The following is a 22,237-nucleotide window of genomic DNA, read 5'->3' on the forward strand; positions in this document are numbered from 1 at the left end:
TACGATGTTTACCACATTCAGCTCATTACTAGAGTATTGGGAAAAAGAATTTGTTGGTATAATGCATCAGAAATACCTCCTTAGGGTTGCAGTGAGCCAAGCTCATGCCACTGCACTCCAGCCTGGGTGACAGAGCAACACTTGGTCTCAAAAAAAAAAAAAAAGAAGGAAAGAAATGCCTCCTTAGAATGCAAGATTAGAGTATTTTGTAAGAACAGCAGTAGGCATTTATTTAGGAGTGGTTTCTTTCTCTTTCCTTTTTTTTTTTTTTTTTTTTTTTTTGGAGACAGAGTCTTACTCTGTCACCCAGGCTGCAGTATGGTGGCGGGTGCAATCTCAGCTCACTGCAACCTCCACCTCCTGGGTTCAAGCAATTCTCCTGCCTCAGCCTCCCAAGTAGCTGAGGTGTGGTGCACACCACCATGCCTGGCTAAATTTTCTTTTCTTTTCTTTTCTTTTTTTTTTTTTTTTTTTTAATTTTAGTAGAGATGGGGTTTCACTGTGTTGCCCAGGCTGGTCTTGAACTCCTGAGGTCAGGCATCCGACCACCTCAGCCTCCCAAAGTACTAGGATTACAGATGTGAGCCACAGTGCCCAACCTTCTTTCTCTGTTTTTTATTTATTTATTAATTTTTTTTTTTTTTTTTTTTGAGACAGAGTCTGGCTTTGTCGCCCAGGCTGGAGTGCAGTGGCCGGATCTCAGCTCACTGCAAGCTCCGCCTCCCGGGTTTTCGCCATTCTCCTGCCTCAGCCTCCCGAGTAGCTGGGACTACAGGCGTCTGCCACCTCGCCCGGCTAGTTTTTTGTATTTTTTAGTAGAGATGGGGTTTCACCATGTTAGCCAGGATGGTCTTGATCTCCTGACCTCGTGATCCGCCTGTCTTGGCCTCCCAAAGTGCTGGGATTACAGGCTTGAGCCACCGCGCCCGGCCTGTTTTTTATTTTTTTGAGACAGAGTTTTGCTCTTGTTGCCTAGGCTGGAGTGCAGTGGTGCTATGTTGGCTCACCACAACCTCCACCTCCCAGGTTCAAGTGATTCTCCTGCCTCAGCCTCCTGAATAGCTGGGATTACAGGCATGCACCACCACACCTGGCTAATTTTGTATTTTTACTAGAGACGGGGTTTCTCCGTGTTGGTCAGGCTGATCTCAAACTCCCGACCTCAGGTGATCTGCCCGCTTCGGCCTCTCAAAGTGCTGAGATTACAGGCGTGAGCCACTGCCCCCAGCAGTTACTCTTTCTTAACACACATGACTTAATGGCAATTGTTCTCTCTCACCAGATCCTGCAGCTCCACCAAAGAAACCGCCTCGCCCTGGAGCTCCCGGTCACCTGGGAAGCCTTGCCAGCCTCAGCAGCCCTGCTGACAGCTACAACGAGGGTGTCAAGGTGGGCATCTGAGCCTGTGCAGCACCTTCTGCTTGCAGGATTTGTGGTGTCCCCTAGTTTTCAGTTGACGGTGTTCATGTCATAGAATGGAGTTGGTGCTGAAAATAGAACAGTGCAGAGTGGAACTGCAGTGAGACCCAGTACTCAATTGGTCTGGTTCTGAACCCCTCTGAGAGTCAGGGAAAAGCTTTATGCAAATATTTTCTTTTCCATTTTCCTCTCAGTGTAATAGATTTTAGGAACTCAGTCAGATTCTGATTTTCTACACACATCTTCCTCTAATCAGACAGAATGTTTTCTTTAGGGTAAAGTGCCGAGATTGTTTCTGGTTTTAAAAATTAATTAAACCAGGATGCTTGGGGTAAGTGAGGACTTTCGTAGGCTCCAAGTTTGTAAGTGTGGCTTCATGGAAGACTTATTTATTTTCTATTTAGAGTTAGAATTGGATTTGTAAAAGCAGTGTATGCTGAGTAGAGCCATCCTCAAACCAAGGGGAGTGTTTGACTCACGCACAAACAACCATAAGCTTCTGAGTTTGGCAGTCAGAAGTCAGGTGCAGCCTGCCCCAAGGGGTGCCAGCTGGGGCTGTTGGTGCCTGTGACTCTCCTGGGTCCCCACCAGCCCTCACCGAGTGCTGGAGCCATTAGAGCAGCAGCCCTCCTCCCTGAGAGATCTGACGGAGGAGGCTCTTCTTTTCTAACCTGGGTCCTGTAAGGAGATGGGATCTTCTTACTTTCCACTTAAGATAACAAATTACCTCTCAAAACAGACCCTATTCCTCAATTCTTATATGCCTTTTATTCACATTTTAATATCTCTAAAATTGGGATGGTGTTTTGGTTTAATTGGCAGGATTTTTTTTTTCTTTCTTAGTGGTTCATTAAAAAATGTTGCATCTTGGGCTGGGCACAGTGGCTCACGCCTGTAATCCCAGCATTTTGGGAGGCCAAGACGGGTGGCAGATCACGAGGTCAGGAGTTCGAGACCAGCCTGGCCAACATGGTGAAACCCCGTCTCTACTAAAAATACAAAAAAATTAGCTGGGTGTGGTGGCGCACGCCTGTAATCCCAGCTACTCAGGTGGCTGAGGCAGGAGAATCACTTGAACCCAGGAGGCGGAGGTTACAGTGAGCTGAGATCATGCCATTGCACTCCAGCCTGAGCGACAGAGCAAGACTCCGTCTCGAGGTTAAAAAAAAAAAAAAAAAAAAGATGCATCTTATAGTGGAAGACATCTTAAAATCTGAAAAATATCACATCAGGTTAAGATAAACTTTGCTTTACCAGTAACCACCGTTTATTGAATGGCTTCCCTTCACCAAGTTCTGTGGCAGTCCTTTTTCATGTATTATCAGTTCTCATGTCAACCTCACAGGATTGGTAGTGGTATCATTTCTCAAATGACCAAGGCTCACAGAGATTAAGCAGTTTGTTCAAGGTTACACAGCCTCCACATAGCTGAGCTGTGCTTGGCCGCAGGCTTGGCTGAGCACGTACTTGACTCAAAGGCACTGGCCTCCAAAGCTAAGCTTAGTTAGATGTGGATACATTGTTGTCTTCTCAGAGTCATCAGAAAGTTAGTCCAGGGTAAGAGAAAATGTCATCTCCAGGCCCAGAGTGATAGCCTGCAGCTTAGAGGGCACACGTTTGCCAGTGTTCATTGAGGAGGTGACCAGAGGGTGAATGGGCAGCCACTGGCACAAACTAGCCTGCTCTCTGTGGCCATAGTGAAAGTACCAGCTGGGCTAGGGATGCCTCTGCCCTTAGGGTTGGTGCTCAGAGTTCATGCCAGGGGCTTGTAAGTACCTGGGAATCAGGAACTTCCCCAGTTCACCAGGCCTCCAATCCCTAGGATGCCTCCTGACAGTTCTGTTAAAGACACACTGTCTTCTCCAGGGAAAATTGAGGAAGGACACACCCTTCCCAATATTGGCTTCTTTCAGTAAATTTCAAAAAAGGTGCCAGACATGGTGGCAGACCCCTATAGTCCCAACTACTCGGGAGGCTGAGGAAGGAGGATCACTTCAGCCCAGGAGTTTGAATCTGGCATGCGCAGCATAGTGAGACCCTATCTCTTTAAAAAAAGAAAAGGGGACAAAATGAGATTAATGAATTACTTCTTATTTTCATAAGCCAAAAGAACAGACTTTCAAAATGGCTTGTATTACAATGAAAAACCAACTTTAGAGGTAGATCAGGTACCACCTTAGAATTCTGACATATGCTTATGTGTCATAGCTGGAATAACATAATGAATATAATTAGGAATACCCTTAATGTAGGGTATGAAGCAAATTGAAATCTTGAAAATAATGTGTACTTAAAATATATTAAGTAAAGATTTCCCCCCCTCCCCCCCCACCGAGACAGAGTCTTGCTTTGTCACCCAGGCTAGAGTGCAGTGGTGCAATCTCGGCTCACTGCAAGCTCCACCTCCCAGGTTCACGCCATTCTCCTGCCTCAGCCTCCCAAGTAGCTGGGACTACAGGCACCCACCACCACGCCCGGCTAATTTTTTTTTTTTTTTTTTTTTTTTTTTTTGTATTTTTAGTAGAGACAGGGTTTCACCGTGTTAGCCAGGATGGTCTCGATCTCCTGACCTTGTGATCTGCCCGCCTCGGCCTCCCAAAGTGCTGGGATTACAGGCGTGAGCCACCGCACCCGGCCTAAGTAGATTTTTAAACAATGTGAAATATACACCTGTTTCTTCATTGTCTGCTTGGTAGAGGTCATTGAATCCATCCTAAAAGAACAGTCATGGTAGTGCATGCACACTGGCCAGGCTGGGCCTGATATCTTTAAATGCAGCCCCAAGTCAGGAATCTTTATGATAGCATTATGGCTAGATGATGAAGTGGATCTCACGGATATTGGGGGGCTGGGCTCAGGAATTGAGGCTGCTTTAGTTTCTCCTGAATCTCTGAGAATTCAGATGGGCAGTTTTCAGTAATTAAAACCATATGTCCTCCTCCTCCTTTCTTTTTGAAGAGCCCTCATTCTATTGATCTTGCACTGCTGCTGGATTGTTCCTCGGGCTTTGCATGTTCCCTGCATTTGTTTTGTAACTGAGCATGGTGCATGGCAGACCTCTCTGTGCAGTGTGCTGGGGCAGTGAGCAGGTGGCACAGTAGCCACACCCTGGCAACAGTGAGTGAGAGCTGGTGGGCAGGCTTGGAAACTAGCTCCTTTTTGTTCTGCTCATGTGTTTTTATGGGGGATTTGTCTGATGCCTTTATTAATATTGTTTTTCTTTTTTCCCTTTCTCTGATAAATTCCTTTAACTTTTCCTCACCTTCCGTTCGACAATAGCCATGGAGGGTAAGCACATTGTGTCTTTGTGTGTCTGTCCAGCTCTCTCTATCACACCTGGCTCTGCATGTAACTTTGGACTGGAAAGCAGGAAGCCCAAGTAGGAGGGCACTTCGGCCTGGTTTGTCACCTCTCATGACTGACAGATGCCAAAAGCAGTGTTTATATATGCTAAAGAATGAGACATGCACATCTTTGCAGTAAATGAATTATTCTTGTGCTTTTCTATCTCATACCCAGACTTTGGAACAACCAAGAATTAATCTGTTCCAGATTACTTGGGCAAAAGCACCCAAGGGTTTAGAAATTGGAATATATTTAGACTGAGCACTGGCAGCAGGTTCATGATTGAACTATATATGCTACAAGTTAGTCTTCTTTAAAAAGTGTATATATATACCATTTTATTCCTGCTATAATTCTAACCAGTTGGAATTTTTAAATACTGCTGAGGATTTCCCAAAGGCCCTCATGTTATTCCACCATCAGTGCTCAAGTTATCTCAGTAACATTTCTTGATGTCTCTTCTGTGCCCAGGCCCTAGGTGGACATTGTTACATCTTTGGCCTCATCTTTCCTCATCACAGTTGCCCGGGTGAGAGAGCTGAGGCTTTATAAGCGTAGGCCCAGGTGCTTTCCAGCAGTCAGCACAGAGCTGGCTGAAACCAGGGTCTCTGACAGGGAGGCTCCTAGTGACACTACTACTGCTTTGACTTCAGTCATGACCTGCAAACAGATGCTATCCCCTTAAAGTGCATTCATGTGTCAGCTTTTTATAATTGTAGAAAGAACATGTTTCCTTTAGGCAGCTGAGGGCAGCTAAGCTGAGCCATACCGTTTTCACTGCAGAATTCAAACTAAGTGGAAATCCTTATAGTCTTCATGTAGAATATTTAACTCTTTAGCCAAATAAGTAATTTTGTCTAAAATTCAGTAAATCCTCAGATGGATTATTATCTTGTGGTAAATGATTTTGGGGTGAGGGGACGTTGAATCACGTCTCTGAAAGAATCTGGGGTTTTTAGTATAATATGTATGATTCCATCTCATTTCCTTTAACTGAGCTCAAAGTTAGAAAAAAATATTGCCTAATTTATCACTTGGAGGAATTACTTTACTGTCATTCTCAATCTGAACTATATCCCGTACACACAAGAAAATCAATGACCTTCTGCAATCTGTTTTCATCTCTTGTAAAGACCCTCTCTAGCTTGATTGTGGTGATCTCACGCCATCTGCTGGAGAGCAGAAAAATGACTGGCTTCTGTGTTGTCAGCTTCAGCCCCAGGAAATCAGCCCCCCTCCTACTGCCAACCTGGACCGGTCAAATGATAAGGTGTACGAGAATGTGACGGGCCTGGTGAAAGCTGTCATCGAGATGTCCAGTAAAATCCAGCCAGCCCCACCAGAGGAGTATGTCCCTATGGTGAAGGTAAAACACAGTCACATTGTGTACTGGCAAAAATGTTCTTGTTTCCTGGAAGCTGTGGTGCCAGCTGATAGATGTCTCTAGGGACCCCCACCCCACCAAAGTCAGAACGGATGCTTTAGAAGGTCTTCACCAAGGCTCCACACAGAGACAATGTCAGTGAGAACCGCAGTTATTCTGGAATGCTGTTCCTACCTTATTTTCATCTGTCAGTAAACACTAGGATGGGAGTGTCTTGAAGCAGTACACTCTTTTAATAATTATCGCTCATACATAAAGTCTGCAGTGAAAGAGAAAGCTGCAAAAGTATGCTTACAGTATGATGCCATTTATGTAAACTTGAAAAACATGCAAAATAATCCTGTGTAAGACTTAGGGAGATGTGGTTACGTTGTTAGAATGAAAGATAAGTAGAGGAATGATCATTATCAAATTCAGATCCCACACCTCTAAGGAGGAGCCAACTGAAGAAAGGTACATTGGGAGGATTTATCTGTGTTGTTCTTCTTAAGCTGAGGGTTGGGTATGTGGGTGTTCATTGAATTTTCTTTTAAAAAGAGTAAAAATAAATAAAAATACCATGCCAGTAAACTAATGTTTTCCAAATTGTGTTCAATGGAGTGGGATCCTAGGAGACAGTGACAGGTGTTCTGTGAAAAAGACTGGGTGCAGTGGCTCATGCCCTTAATCCCAGCGCTTTGGGAGGCCGAGGCAGGCAGATCACTTGAGGTCAGGAGTTCAAGACCAGCCTGGCCAACATGGTGAAACCCCATCTTTAAAAAAAAAAAAAAAAGGACAGTGGGTTCAAGGAAGGTCAGCAATGGCTCCTATTAAGGAGTACAGACTGGCATGTTGGGTGCACAGAGGTGTGTCCTGCAGTTCAGAGAGTGTGGTCAAACTTTGCTGTAAGCCAGTATTTCTGAAACATACTCGAACATACTTTTTTTTCATTGTAGTAAAATACACATAACATAAACTACCATCTTAACCATTTTTAAGTGTACATTTCAGAGGCATTAGGTACATTCACAATGTTGTGCCACCCTCAGCACCATCCACTTCTATAACCCTTTCCTTGCAAAACCGAAACTCTGTGCACTTGAAAGAACACTCCTCTTTTCCCTCCCCCAGCCCCTGGCAACCGCCATCCTACTTTCTGTCTCAATGAATTGACTACCCTAGGTACCGCTTGTAAGTGGAATCATACTGTATTTGTCTTTTTGTGACTGATTTATTTCACTCAGCGTAGTATCTCAGAGTTCTTCCATGTTGTAGCATGTGTCAGAATTTTCTTCCTTTTTAAGGCAGAGTAATACTCCACTGTGTGTTCACGCCACATGTGGTTTATTTACTCAGCCTCACAGGGTACTGGGGTTGCTTCCACCTTTCAGTTGCCATGAAGAGTGCTGCTGTGAACATGGATGTACAGATATCTTTTTGAGACCCTGCTTTCACTTCTTTTGAGTGTATACTCAGAATTGCTGGATCACTGATAATTCTATTTGTAATTTTTTGAGGAGCCACCATTCTGTTTTTCACAGCAGCTGCACCATCTTACATTCCCACCAACAGTGCACAAGGGTTCCAGTTTCTCCATATTCTCACCAAAACTTGTTATTTTCTGGAAGGTTATTTTGAAGCTTGGGGTTTTGTGTGTGTGTTTTAAAAACTAATTGTCATCCTAATGGATGTGAAGTGTATTTAAGTGTGGCTTTGATTTGCATACAGGTCTTGAACATCTGTTTGCTTTTTGAGCATTTGTGTATCTTTTTCGGAAAAATGTCAAGTTTTTTCTTTTTTTGGCCTGTTTTTTAAATCATACTGTATTTTGCTGTTGAGTTATAGAATCCTACAATTGTTGTTTTTGGGTTTTTTGTTTTGTTTGAGATGGAGTCTCATTCTGTCATCCAGGCTTCCAGGCTGGAGTGCAGTGGCACGATCTCGGTTCACTGCAACCCCTGCCTCCGAGGTTCAAGTGATTCTCCTGCCTCAGCCTCCCGAGTAGCTGGGACTACAGGCATGTGCCACCACACCTGGCTTATTTTTATATTTTTAGTAGAGACGGGATTTCACCCCGTTGGCCAAGCTGGTCTCAAACTCCAGACCTCAGGTGATCTGCCTGCCTTGGCCTCCCAAAGTGCTGGGATTACAGGCATGAGCCACTGTGCCTGGCCGCTACAACTGTTTTTTAGTATACCTATTAGCAATCTTTGCAACAGCTTCTTATAAACCATCAATATGGAAAAAGCTGCTTGAAAGTTGTAATGTTTCATGGAAAGCACAGTTAATCCATTCTGGTTCATTTTTCTGAAGTGTATCACGTAATAGTTTTAACCAAAGTTCTTAAGGATGAACTTGCATGAACCCACAGCCAAGTTTAAACAACTCAGCAGTAGATGAAACCATTCAGAATTTTGTACATTTTAAGATTTTATATGGTGATTTTATAGACACTACTTTTTTAACCATATTCCTTCAGCCAAATGACATTGTTTTTGTATGTTGATCCAATTATAAGTAACTGTCATTTTCTTGCTGGTTTTATTCATATTACATGTAATTTGATGTCTTAGTCATTATATTATTTGATCCCCATAAGGATGACGGTAATAAAAATTTGGAGTTTAAAATTATTTGTTTTAAATCATAGTTAGACTGTTTTTGCTACAACTCGGAAGTGGCAGGGAGCAGTGTTTCTGCCCAGTGTACATAATAGATGAAGCCTGAGATTCAGAATGGGGTCCAAAGCAAGGCTGCCCCCTTGCATCCGGGGCAGTAGTGTCATCTCTTGCCAGCCTCATGAAGTGTTTGAATGTACCTGGGTGAGAACACATTCAGTGAACACACTTGGGGAAAGGTGTTACTATTTATCCTAACCTGTGTTGGCAGGGTTGGCATGTTGGAGCCAGGAGGGTGGTATAATCTGCTTGGAAGCAGTAGATGAGAAAAAAAAAATCCTGCTTTCCACCCTCAGCATCTGTGTGACTTTTCTTACATGAACTTCTGTTCTTCAACCCGCTCGTTAGGGTATTAGAGCAATGAATAGTCAGATCTAAATCTTTTGGGAGAAAAAGGAGCTTCATGACTTACAAGATAGGGCTTAGCACTGAGAAAAAGAAATACAGAAATTTGCCTTGAAACTTGTGGAAAGCAAATTAAAATATATATAACTGAAAGGCATAAAAATCCTTTGTGTGTGTTCTAATATTGGTTGTGATTCTTGTCTGTTAGGAAGTCGGCTTGGCCCTGAGGACGTTATTGGCCACTGTGGATGAGACCATTCCCCTCCTACCAGCCAGCACCCACCGAGAGGTAGGGCACAATCTTTCCCTTGCAGCCCTCTGTGACAGCACTGGGTAGGGACACATTCAGGGATGTCTGTGGTGCTGAAGGCAGCTCCTCAGTCTGTGGCCGACAGAGACATCGACTGCCCTACAAGCGATGACCTTCCCTCTAACACTGGCCCCAGCCAGGACTGGGCTGTTCATTCTAGGGCATAGGGGTGGTGTGGAGCAGTGGCCGCTCAAGTTCCAGATTCTGGGTCTTCCTGCTGCTAGTCCACTGCAGAGCCACTGTGCGCGGTCCTCACCCGAGATACAAGTGGCTCTGAGCAGTGGACGAGGAAGGCACATGGGAAACTGCTGCTGGTGCCGTGAACCTCAGAGGTAGAGGAATGCTGATATGAATGGGGCGGGTATTGTGCATGGTCTGCCTCCTCGAATTCTCCGTAAAAATAGTTGAGCTTGCAAATGATCCTGGTTTTCCATTTCAAGTAGTAATATAAAAAATTTATTTTAGGCCAGGCATGGTAGCTCACGGCTGTAATCCCAGCACTTTGGAAGGCCAAGGCAGGAGGATGGCTTGAGGCCTGGATTTCAAGACAACATAGTGAGACCCTATCTCTACCAAAAAATTAATAAATAAAATTATTGTCTTAAAAAATTCCAGGCCAGGCTCAGTGGCTCACGCCTATAATCTCAGCACTTTGGGAGGCTGAGGCAGGCAGATCACGAAGTCAAGAGATCGAGACCATTCTGGCCAACATGATGAAACTCCATCTCTACTAAAAATACAAAAGGTAGCTGGGCATGGTGGCACACGCCTGTAGTCCCAGCTACTCTGGAGGCTGAGACAGGAGAATCACTTGAACCCGGGAGGCAGAGGTTGCAGTGAGCCATGATCGTGCCACTGCACTCCAGCCTGGCAACAGAGTGAGATTCCATCTGACAAAAAAAAAAAAAAAAAATCCTTTTAAATTAATAAATGTCTTTAAGAAGCTTCTTAAGGCCTGAGTGTGGTGGCTCACCCCTATAATCCCAACACTTTGGGTGGCCAAGACGAGGATGGCTGAAAGCCAGTTTATGACCAGCCTGGGCAACAAAGTGAGACTGTCTCTACAAAAAATTTTTTAAAATTAGCTCTGTGCAGTAACTACTCAGGAGGCTGAAGCGGGATGATCGCTTGAGCCCAGGAGTTTCAGACTGCAGTGAGCTAGGATCAAGCCATCATACTCCATCCAGGGTGACAGAATAAAACCCTGTCTCAAAAAGAAAATGTTTTAAGGAATAAAAGTTGATCCAAAATACCGTAGCCCAGCAACAATTATCATTTTTGCTACCTTTTGGCAATTTTGTTTCAATTATATGACTAACAAATGAAAGGAAGCGCCTGCATTTGTTGTAGTGTCTTCGAGCCTAGGATGTACACTCTGTGGTTGGGATTGACAAACGCAGGTGGGATGCATCCCCACTACAGAGTCCAGGATCTGCAGGCTTCAGCCTTGCTCCCTGCTGACTCCAGCTGCCTGTTGTTCTCGTTTCTAGGGCAGCATAGGCAGTCCTTCAGCACAGCACACACTTTTTGTTTGTCCTTTTTATTTTGAAACCATTTCAGATTTATAAGAAAGTTGAAAGATTAATACAGAGAATTCCCAACTTTCCTTTTAGTTTCACAGCCTTTTAACGTGTCAGCACATTGTCATCCCTGCTCCATTGTCTGTGTGTGTACACACATCACTTCCTGCTGTCCAGCAGCTTGAGAATGGCTGTGTATCTAATGCCCTCTTCCCCTTTAAGATTTCCATTTATATTTGTCATAACAACGCCATTGTCCTACATAACCACCACACAATCACCACATTCTGGAACTTTAACATGATGCAATGCACTGTGCCACTCTGCAGGGCATGTTCCAGGGTCGTCGGTTGTCTCTGTAGCACTTTCCCCTCACCTGCGAGAGCCAGGCCAGGATCACATTTGGCTCGTGTTGCTTTCTTCATCAGCCTATCATCTGAAATGGCTCCTCAGCCTTTTTTTTTTTTATCTTTCATGACATTGACATTTTTGACAAATATAGGCTCAGTTATTTTATAGAGTATTCTTAAAGTTGGATTGAGGGATATTCTGTAAACATTTGTTTCTTCCTAGTGAGATTGAGGTTTTGCATCTCCAATCAGGAATACAACATAAATAATGCTGAATTCTTCTCAACATCATACCCAGAGACATACGATGTCCAGGGGATGTTCCAGTTGACGAACTGGACATAGACTTCTGAAGGACGGTTGGACACAACTCCTGTTGGTGATTCCTTTGTAAATGGCATCGATTTATATGCATAAACCCTTTAACATGTTTCTGAAAAGGCCTCTGACTGGTGCCTTCACATCCCAACCAAGTGGTGTTCTCTGTCTTATCTGCTTCAACGGGCCTCTGGCTTTCCATGACAAGCCTCAATTTTGCCCCAAAGCGGAGAAGTTCCATATACCAGAGGCAAGAAAATGGTGTCCTACCAAGTGGATGTTTTAGCAGGACTATTTGTCAACACCTACTCTAGTTGATAAAGTCAAAAGTAATCTTTCCATCTCCCGTGATTCCAATACACAGATTGCTCTCCTGTATACATTATTTTTTTAATTATTAATTTTTTTTTAGACAGGGTCTCACTCTGTCACCCAGGCTGTAATGCAATGACTCCATCACAGCTCACTATAACCTCCAACTCCTGAGCTCAAGTGATCTTCCTGCCTCAGCCTCCCAAGTAGCTGGGATTACAGTTGTATACCACCACGCCCAGCTGATTCTTTATTTTTTTGTAGAAACAGAGTGTTACTGTGTTGCCCAAGCTGATCTCAAATTCCTGCTTCAAGCTATCCTCCTACCTCAGCCTCCCAAAGTGCTGGTGTTACAGGCGTGAGCCACCACACCTGGCCTTAAATTATTTTTGAAAAGAAGAGGAACCTGTCTTTGATCCTGCATCTGCCTTTCCATGTCCTCATGCCTCCTCCTGTCCCCATTGTATTTCCTGAAAGAGCAGCCCATCCCTAATGGGGCCAGCTCCTCACGTAGCAGCTGCACTCAGCGCCCGCTCAGAGCATTCCAGTGCTCCAGCTGTTTGGAAATCTCTCTGCTGTAACGGCCCTTCAAGGTCTCCTAATTGCCAGAGCCCCTGCTTTCCCCTCAGTCCTAACTCCCCCTTGAGACTCCCTGCTCTGGCCCAGAGCTTCCTTACTTCTCTCCTGCTAAGACCTCTGCTCAGGCTTTTGTTCCCTGCCACCCTTGAGTGTGATCATCTCCTAAAGTGCTACCGCTTGTTTTATTAAAAAATACTTTTTCACTTTGGTAGTTCTTCTCATTCTCATAGATTAAAATATTTGATGTCTCCCAAACCTGTGTTGATTTTGTGGAACCCCTCCCTGAGCTTTGATCTCCAACTGTCTGTCATTGGCAAGAATGGTCTGCTTTCGTTGTTTGCTTCCACAGTCAAGTGACAACACCATGCTTTTGCACATCTGCTCCCAGCAGTTCCCCATCCCCTACACACATGCAAGTGACCACACACCTTCCATCTCTCATCAGGTCTCAGGTTGGTCCCTTCACCCGCACATCCATCACCTCTCCTCCGAAGATGGCCCCTTAGATGGTTTATCTGCCTCTTGTCTCTTCCCCTTCCCTTCCATTCAGCCTCCACATTGCTGCCAAGAGCCATCTTTCTAGAATCTCTCTCTAGATTTTGTCATTCTCCTTCCTAAAAATCTCTTACCCTCTTGCCAAGTCCTGCCAAATAAAGATCAACTTGGTGTGGCTTTCACAGTTGAAGCCAGCCTGCTTTTACAGTATAGGCCAAATTCAGACAAATTCTCTCTGTGAAGTCTTTCTGACCCTCTCTGATACAGAATGCGTTGCTTCTTATCTGCGTGCTTTTCTACTATGTGATTTATTCCAGTGTTTTATAGGGTCCTGTGTATGCTTTTCCCACTCTAGACTGCAAGTAAAAACAGGTCTTCCTTCTTGTGACCACAACACCAAGTGTCTTGTACATAATAGGTGCTTCATAATTGATAAAAGAGCAAATGGATAAATCACCATTGGTTGAAGAAACAGATAAGAAGGATCATTAGACTTTCCCATGCAAAGCATTCTAACCCTGTAGGACAGCATTGTGTGTGTGTGTGTGTGTGTGTGTGTGTGTGTGTGTGTGTGTGTGTGTGTATGCATGTGCACATAACGGTTTGGCTCTGTCACCCAGGCTGGAGTGCAATGGCACCATCTTGGCTCACTGCAACCTCCGTCTTCCAGGCTCAAGCCGTCCTCCCATCTCAGCCTCTTGAGTAGCTGGGAATACAGGTGCACACCACCGTACTCAGCTAACTTTTTGTATTTTTTTGTAGAGATGGGGTGTCACCATGTTGCCCAGGCTGGCCTCAAACTTTTGAGCTCAAGCCATCTGCCCACCTCAGCCGCCCAAAGTGCTGAGATTTTATAGGAGTGAGCCACTGTGCCCTGCCACCATCCTTAAACCATTTTTTGTATAGCCAAGGAACGTCTTGAGATAGAGTTGGCATAGTAGAAAGCACAAGACCGGAAGTCAGGACAGAGGGTTTTATGCTGGCTTGGAGACTAACGAGCTGTGTGGCCTTCAGCACATCTTTCTGTATCTCAGTTGTCCACTCTCTGATGTCAGAGTGTTTGGAATAGATGATCTCTGAGGTTCTGTCAGATTCTGTGGTTCTATTATGAAACAAAAGCCCGGCCAGTCATTTGAGATTAATAAAGTCTAAACAGTGAGCACAAATGGAGACTTAAGTTAGTCATGGTGTCAGGGAAGGCTTTGAATGGAAGGAACAAGATGCTGGATCTGCATGTGTGAATGGGCATGCACACACAGGCACACTATAATAGCTGAATTTCTAAAGTAAGTAAAAAATTTTTTAAAATGCATAAATGTAGTGTGGGAAGTTAAAATAAGAAAAAAAAAATTTAAAGATTGATTTTTACGTCCTATTGCTTCTAAGAAAGATTTATTTGCAGGAAATAAAGTTTTCTTCTCATGGAGGCACTGAAAGAAAGGCTCATAAAAATTCCCTGAAAAGTTCATTGGTGCAGGGCTCGGTGGCATGTGCCTGTGTTGCCAGTTAATGGAAAGGCTGAGGCAGGAAGATTGCTTGAGCCCAGGAGTTTGAGGCAAGCTTGGACAACATAGTAAGAACATCTCTCTAAAAAAGAAAAAAAAGATCACTGGAAACAGTTCTCCTGAACTATCTCTTGTCTTTCAGATTGAGATGGCACAGAAACTATTGAACTCTGACCTGGGTGAGCTCATCAACAAGATGAAACTGGCCCAGCAGTATGTCATGACCAGTCTCCAGCAAGAGTACAAAAAGCAAATGCTGACTGCTGCTCACGCCCTGGCTGTGGATGCCAAAAACTTACTCGATGTCATTGACCAAGCAAGACTGAAAATGCTTGGGCAGACGAGACCACACTGAGCCTCCCCTGGGAGCATGTCTTGCTACCCTCTTTTGAAGATGTTCTCTAGCCTTCCACCAGCAGCGAGGAATTAACCCTCTGTCCTCGGTCGCCAGCACTTAACAGCTCCAACTTTTTTGAATGACCATCTGGTTGAAAATCTTTCTCATATAAGTTTAGTCACACTTTGATTTGGGTTCATTTTTTGTTTTGTTTTTTTTCAATCATGATATTCAGAAATGTCCAGGATCCAAAATGTGGCATTTTTCTAGGAATGAAAATTGTACATGAGCTTTTAAGCATCATGAAGAACAGTTTATGTTCACATTAAGATACGTTCTAATGGGGATGGCCAGGGGGTGACATCTTAATTCCTAAACTACCTTAGCTGCACAGTGGAAGAGGAGAGCATGAAGCAAAGAATTCCGGGAAACCCAAGAGGCTGAGAATTCTTTTGTCTACCATAGAATTATTATCCAGACTGGAATTTTTGTTTGTTAGAACACCCTTGAGTTGCAATATGCTAATCCCACTTTACAAAGAAAGAATATAAAAGCTATATTTTGAAGACTTGAGTTATTTCAGAAAAAACTACAGCCCTTTTTGTCTTACCTGCCTTTTACTTTCGTGTGGATATGTGAAGCATTGGGTCGGGAACTAGCTGTAGAACACAACTAAAAACTCTTGTCTTTTTTCACAGAATAATGTGCCAGTTTTTTGTAGCAATGTTATTTCTCTTGGAAGCAGAAATGCTTTGTACCAGAGCACCTCCAAACTGCATTGAGGAGAAGTTCCAGAACCATCCCCTTTTTCCATTTTTATATAATTTATAAAGAAAGATTAAAGCCATGTTGACTATTTTACAGCCACTGGAGTTAACTAACCCTTCCTTGTATCTGTCTTCCCAGGAGAGAATGAAGCAAAACAGGAATTTGGTTTTCTTTTGATGTCCAGTTACACCATCCATTCTGTTAATTTTGAAAAAAATATACCCTCCCTTTAGTTTGTTGGGGGATATAAATTATTCTCAGGAAGAATATAATGAACTGTACAGTTACTTTGACCTATTAAAAAGGTGTTACCAGTAAAGTCTTGTTGTAATATCCTTTCTTTTGGTTCTATTTCTTCAGATGGCTTTATTTTCAGGTGACTAGTCAGATAAGATAACATACAAGAGAGCTCCCAATAATTATCAGGAAGCCTCTCACTAATTAGTTTCCCCTTTTTTTTTTGTTTAATATTCTAAACAAGTCAAAGATGTTACCACAGAAGGGTAGCCTGGCATAAGTTAACCTTTTCATTCCATTGTCACCTATTAAATGCAGAGCTCAGGATGGAAGTAGCAATGGTCTTCAATGAAAGAACCTTCTCCTTTGCAGGGTCTCAGTATTCCATAACTCGGACTCAAAGCATAATTCACTTGTCAAGGAAATTGTTAGCATCTCCCAGGCCCACCCTAGTCTTGCTAGAATCTCCGTGAGCCACAGAGCAGGGAGCAGATAGAACTGGGATCTCCAGTACTAGGGACTCAGAGACTCCAAAGGGAGGGATTTGAGAGAATTTTGTCCGGGTAAATACTCTTGGGTGCAAAAGCAGCTTCATCTTTGGATCTGTGACAGTTACTTCATCTGAAGCAAATGTCAAGGGAATGTCATCCTTGTGAGTTTTTTCTAATTTTTGGCATTCTTGGGTCTCTTACATTTCCATTTCCTCATGTTTAAAGTGGTGATTATGAGAGTGAGCTAAGTCCAGTGTAAATGGTAAAGTGCTCTACATACCTTGTCAGGGACATCGATGTTTGACCTGTCCAGTCTACTCTCAGAGGTTTAGGAGCATCTGTGGCCTTCACCCACTAGAAACCAGTAGCACTCCCACCAAGCCGTGACAACCAAACTGTCCGCAGACATTGCCAAAGGTTCCCAGGGGAAGGAGGGACAGAACCACTCCAAGTTGAGAACCACTGTTTCAGATAAGAGTTTACCTGCAGTTAATACATTAATACATTTTGCCTCATGGTCTCACTTAGGAACACCTAGAATTGTCGGTAAGTTTCACATCTTCCTATAAACCAAAGAAAATTTTGGTTTTTAGAGCAGGTGGAGAGATCAACATCTCTCCACATCTCTCAACATCAGCGCATGGGCCAGAGGTCAGAGGTCAAGCACAGCCACCAGAGTTGAGCAGAGGCAGTTCACATCCTGTGAACTTAGTGGCCTGAAGGGCTATCAGGACCATGAGGTGACTTCCATTACAAAACAAAATGGAGAATTTCAAATATAAAGACCCAGAGAAAAGTTCATTTGAAAGTGAAAGTGTTCAAATTACTCAGCTTCAGTATACTACCTCAATAACAGCTGCCTAATGAGACAAACCATACATGGCAGCACCTGAAAACCTGTCCAAGTTAGCTGGGAGAAGTGTTCACAATCTCATCATTTTTCTCCTATTTTTTTATTTTACATTATTAATAAGTAGATAGAGAAAAGGGTGCATAAATGTAGATCTTACTGAACTTTTCCCAAACGAGTGCCCTCTTGTAACTACACGCAGGGTCAGAGAATAGTAACATCACCCCGGAGGTCCTGGCTCCCTCCCGCACTGCTCCCCTAGAAGGGCAATTACCACCCTGCTTTGCTTTTATCAACTTGAGTAGGATTTAACTTGCATACAATAAGAGCCATTGAATAAACAGCTCAATTTTTTTTCAAATGTATACGTCCAGTTAGTGACAAGTACGAGGAAGATGAGAAAGAGCCAGCACTTGGGAAGTGCCCTCATGCCTCTGGAGGGCAGGTCCCTATTTCTTCTTTGTAACCTCTGGTCTGGTCTCCATCGCTAGAAATGGCTTCTTACACTTCAGACTGCTTCTAGAGCTACACCATATATACTCTAATTTCTGGCTGCTTTCACTACGAGTGATGTTTTTGCATATCCATGTTGTTTGTATCTGAAGTTCATTCTTTTTTATTTCTGATAATACTCCATGGTAAGAATATATTGCTGCCTATTTCCCTGTTCACCTGTTGATAACTCAGACTCAAAGCATAATTGACTTGTCAAGGAAATTGTTACAGCATCTCCCAGGCCCACCCTAGGCTTGCTAGAATCTCCGTGAGCCACCTGTTGATGAAGGGGACATTTGGGTGGTTTTCAGTTTCTGGCTATTAGAAATAAAACTGGGGACAGTGTTTCCATTCCTCCTGGGCAAGTAAACTATGAAGGAAAGTTCTGGAACATCGGTAAGTGTATGCTTAACTTTATTAAAAACTGCCAAACTGGTTCAGTGACTTTATACCATATTCATGGATGGACATTCCAGTTGCTCCACATTGTCACCAACGCTTTGTAGTGTCAGTTGTTTTTATCCTCCATATCTGATGAAGTTGAGTGGTTTTTTCCCCCCTGTACTTAACCATTTATGTTTTTGTGAAGCATCTGCTCAGATACTTTGCGTTTTCAAGAAAACTGGACTGTTCGTCATGTTGCTGTGGAGTAATGGGTGTTCCTTATACACTCTGGATACCGGTCTTTGGTCAAATACTTGTTTTCTAGGTATTTTCTCTCATCCTGGGGCTTGACTATTCATTTTCTTAACTGTACCTCCCTGTATTTTTATCTGAAAAATTGGCAGAGGGGTTGTTATGATTGGGATTTCATTGAGTTTATAGATTAGTTTGGGGAGTATAGATGTATTAGAAATTGAGTCTTCAGAAACATGAACTTCTTTTTTAAAAAGAAGATCTTGGCCAGTCGCAGTGGCTCACACCTATAATCCCAGTACTTTGGGAGGCCAAGGCGGGCAGATCACCTGAGGTCAGGTCAGGAGTTTGAGACCAGCCTGACCAACATAGTGAAACCCCATCTCTACTAAAAATACAAAAATTAACTGGGTGTGGTGGCATATGCCTGTAGTCCCAGCTAGTCAGGAGACTGAGGCAGGAGAATCGCTTGAACCCAGGAGGCGGAGGTTGCAATGAGCCAAGATCAGGCCACTGCACTCCAGCCTGGGTGACAGAGCAAGACTCCATCTCAAAAATAGTAATAATAAATAAGATCTTTAGCCAGGTGTGGTGGTGTGCACCTGTAGTCCCAGCTACTCTGGAGACTGAAGTGGGAGGATCACTTGAGCCCAGGTGGTTGAGGCTCCAGTGAGCTGTGCTCACCACTGCACTCCAGCCTGGGTGACAGAGTGAGATGCTGTCTCTTTTAAAAAGTAAAATAAAAAATACTACTTGTTTTGGCAGCACATATACTAAAATTGGAACTATACAGAGATGATTAGCTTTAAAAAAATTTTTAAAGCCTGGGTGTGGTGACTCACGCCTGTAATGTCAGCACTTCGGGAGGCCAAGGCAGGTGGATCACCTGAGTTCCCCACTTATCCTGTGCCTCTTTCTGTGCCACTGCTGGAATGCAGTCAGCTTGCACAATGGTAAGGATCTGTTGGCAAGGGTTACAGATTTTACATGTTTACTTAAATCTGCTTTGAATTGTAAGGGGTCATCTTTAAGTTAGGGACATCTTTAACAGTAACTTTTGCCCCTGCCTGTGACCAGGGATTACACACTACAGCTACTATGCACCAAGAATTCAGTACTAGTTCAGGCCAGGCACAGTGGCTACACGTGTAATCCCAACACCTTGGGAGACCGAGGTGGGCAAATCACCTGAGATCGGGAGCTCAAGAACAGCCTGACCAACATGGTGAAACCCCGTCTCTACTAAAAATACAAAAATTAGCCAGGCAGGGTGGCAGGTGCCTGTAGTCCCAGCTACTCGGGAGGCTGAGGCAGGAGAATCGCTTGAACCTGACAGGTGGAGGTGGCAGTAAGAAAAGATCATGCCACTGCACTCCAGCCTGGGCAACAGAGCGAGACTCTGCCTCAAAAAAAAAAAAAAAAAAACCCAGGTGTGATGGTGTGTGCCTGTGGCCCCAGCTATGTGGGAGGCTGCAGTGGGAGGATCACTTGAGCCCCAGGGGTGGAGGCTGCAGTGAGCCATGATTGTGCCATTGCACTTCAGCCTAGGTGACAGAGCAAGACCCTGTCTCAAAAAACAACCACGGTTTATTATATACAGGGTCATACAGTACGGCCAACGATGCACTACAGATTGTACACCAGCTAACTGCACCAGAGTTTGAGTATTACAGTTTATTATATACTGGGGTTATACATTGCAACTGACTAGGTACCATGGGTTGCGCACTACAAAGTAGGAGTCAAAGGGTGGAGACCGTTCTAGCCTATTAAGGTCAAAGTTCCAGAACAAAATGAGACGCTGTAGGTAATGCCTGAGGCCTGGAAGGAAGTGTGGATTTGGCCATAGTAGGAGTGGAGATGGGCTGAGGTTGAGATGAGAAGAGTCGGGCAGGTTGTGGGAAGACCCATGCTTGGTGTTTTTGTGGTCCACTGAAGTATACAGGACGCTGTCAGCAGCAGCCTCTAGTTCAACTCATACCACCTGAGTGATACGAGGCTTATCCCTGGTTCACAGGTGAAGAAACAGTTACACAGTAATCTGACAGCCACGTGGTTAGTAGGTGCCAGAACTGGGTTGGAAGCTGGGTCTGCCTCACGTTTAGGACTGTAACAACCACTAGGCTAAATGCCTCTCCCAAATTCTCCCCAGGGATAAAGACCGCACAAATTACATTTTGAAATTATCTGATACCTGACAATATCAGAATTGTCATATTTGTTTGGATTTCCCATCCACACAACCCAGTAAAATCAAAGCTCAATGCCAAAGTAAAAAGGCATTGGTGATGTACCCCAAAGGTCTTTCGTCCAGAAGGTCTAACCCTTTGCAGATGACTGGACACGCTGGAATGATGAGCCCAGAGGGCTCTGATCTCCACCTAAAGTGACACATCCTTTGTCCTTTAGTTGTCCCTCATGTTCTCTCTCAATGACAACAGCTAACACTGAGTTCACATGTGCCAGGCACTGTCCTCAGTTCTCACAGTGACCCTCTAAGGCAGGAGGGCTTAATCTCTTCACTTGGAAATGGGGGTTTGGGAGTTTAAATTATTAGGTCACCTTGGCGCTGGAACCCAGCCCCTAGGTGTCCTGGCTTTCAGGCTTTTACCAGGTTTAGCAATGACCAGGTGTAGCAGTAATGAGGAGGGCTGTGTGTTGTTTAAAACTTTTGAATCATGCCTGGCTTTAATTTGTTATCTTTCTGCAAACAAACAGACTGGGCATAATGGCTGACACCTGTAATCCCAGCTACTCGAGAGGCTGAGGCAGGAGGATCACTTCAGGCCAGGAGTTTGAGACCAGCCTGGACAACATAGCAAGACCTTGTTCCTACTAAAAACTAAAAAATTGGCCGAGCACCATGGCTCATGCCTGTAATCCCAGCACTTTGGGAGACTGGGGCAGGCAGATCATGAGATCAGGAGTTTGAGACCGGTCAGTATGGTGAAACCTCATCTCTACTAAAAATACAAAAATTAGCTGGGTGTGGTGGTGCGTGCCTGTAGTCCCAGCTACTCGGGAGGCTGAAGCAGGGAAATCGCTTGAACCGGGGAGGCGGAGGTTGCAGTCAGCCAAGATTGTGCCACTGCACTCCAGCGTGAGCGACAGAACAAGACTCCATCTGAAAAAAAAAAAAACTAAAAAATTAAGTGGGCATGGTGGTGCATGTCTGTAGTCCCAGTTACTCAGGAGGCTGAGGCAGGAGGATTGCTTGAGCCCAGGAGTTCAGGTTTACAGTGAGCTATGATCACCCACTGCACTCCAGCCTGGGTGACAGAACAAGACCCTGTCTCTTTAAAAATAATATTTGAAATGTAACTGGAGTGTTATCTCGGACTATCATTTTCAAGATCTACTGGATAAAACCCAGATAAAGCTTCTGTCCAACATCATACTGGGTGGGCACTGATTAATGAAGTAATTAAAACTGATTTTATTAAATCATTTTAATATGCCGTATTAAAATGCTGTAACTTTGGTCAATCCTCATCTTATTTCATCTTATCAAATGCTTCATATTTTCTACTCCTAACAGCAAAAAGTAAAAATGATATGTGAGCTTCCAGAGTGATTGTGGTGTATATATATGTGTGTGTGTGTATGTTTATCTATACACACACACAAACATATATACACTTTTTCTTTAAAAAACAAACAGTGAGGCCCTCCTTTGCAGAGTGATTGTTTTTTAAGCAGTGTGTGACTTGGTTTCTTTACATTCATAAGAAAATCTGGTCATGATATTTAACAGCATGGATGGAGTTACTTCTGATTTTTATATTTGATTTTCATTTAATAAATCCCCAAAGCCAAAAAAAATCATTATACATGTTCACACACATTTACCAAATGAATTTCATGCTTTCTAGCATACTCCTTAC

At 43.8% G+C, this 22,237-nt stretch overlaps 1 protein-coding gene across 38 annotated transcripts in view; it reads left to right on the forward strand.

Moving 5' to 3' along the window:
* LOC105488506 (protein tyrosine kinase 2) overlaps positions 1-15,963 on the forward strand; it is a 357,242-nt gene extending 341,279 nt beyond the window's left edge. For 37 of the 38 annotated variants that reach the window (XM_071067741.1, XM_071067734.1, XM_071067742.1 and 34 more), the window contains 4 exons: positions 1,283-1,389; positions 5,975-6,130; positions 9,359-9,439; positions 14,682-15,963. In XM_071067741.1, the coding sequence (XP_070923842.1) occupies positions 1,283-1,389; positions 5,975-6,130; positions 9,359-9,439; positions 14,682-14,894 (557 nt within the window). In that variant the 3' untranslated portion in view covers positions 14,895-15,963. Of the gene's footprint in view, positions 1-1,282; positions 1,390-5,974; positions 6,131-9,358; positions 9,440-14,681 lie in introns of those variants that run through there. The other variant, XR_011606671.1, reaches the window with a different exon arrangement.
* Positions 15,964-22,237: the final 6,274 nt, after the last annotated feature.

Source organism: Macaca nemestrina, chromosome 8 (assembly GCF_043159975.1).
Source record: "Macaca nemestrina isolate mMacNem1 chromosome 8, mMacNem.hap1, whole genome shotgun sequence".
In the NCBI taxonomy this organism is placed as follows: domain Eukaryota; kingdom Metazoa; phylum Chordata; class Mammalia; order Primates; family Cercopithecidae; genus Macaca; species Macaca nemestrina.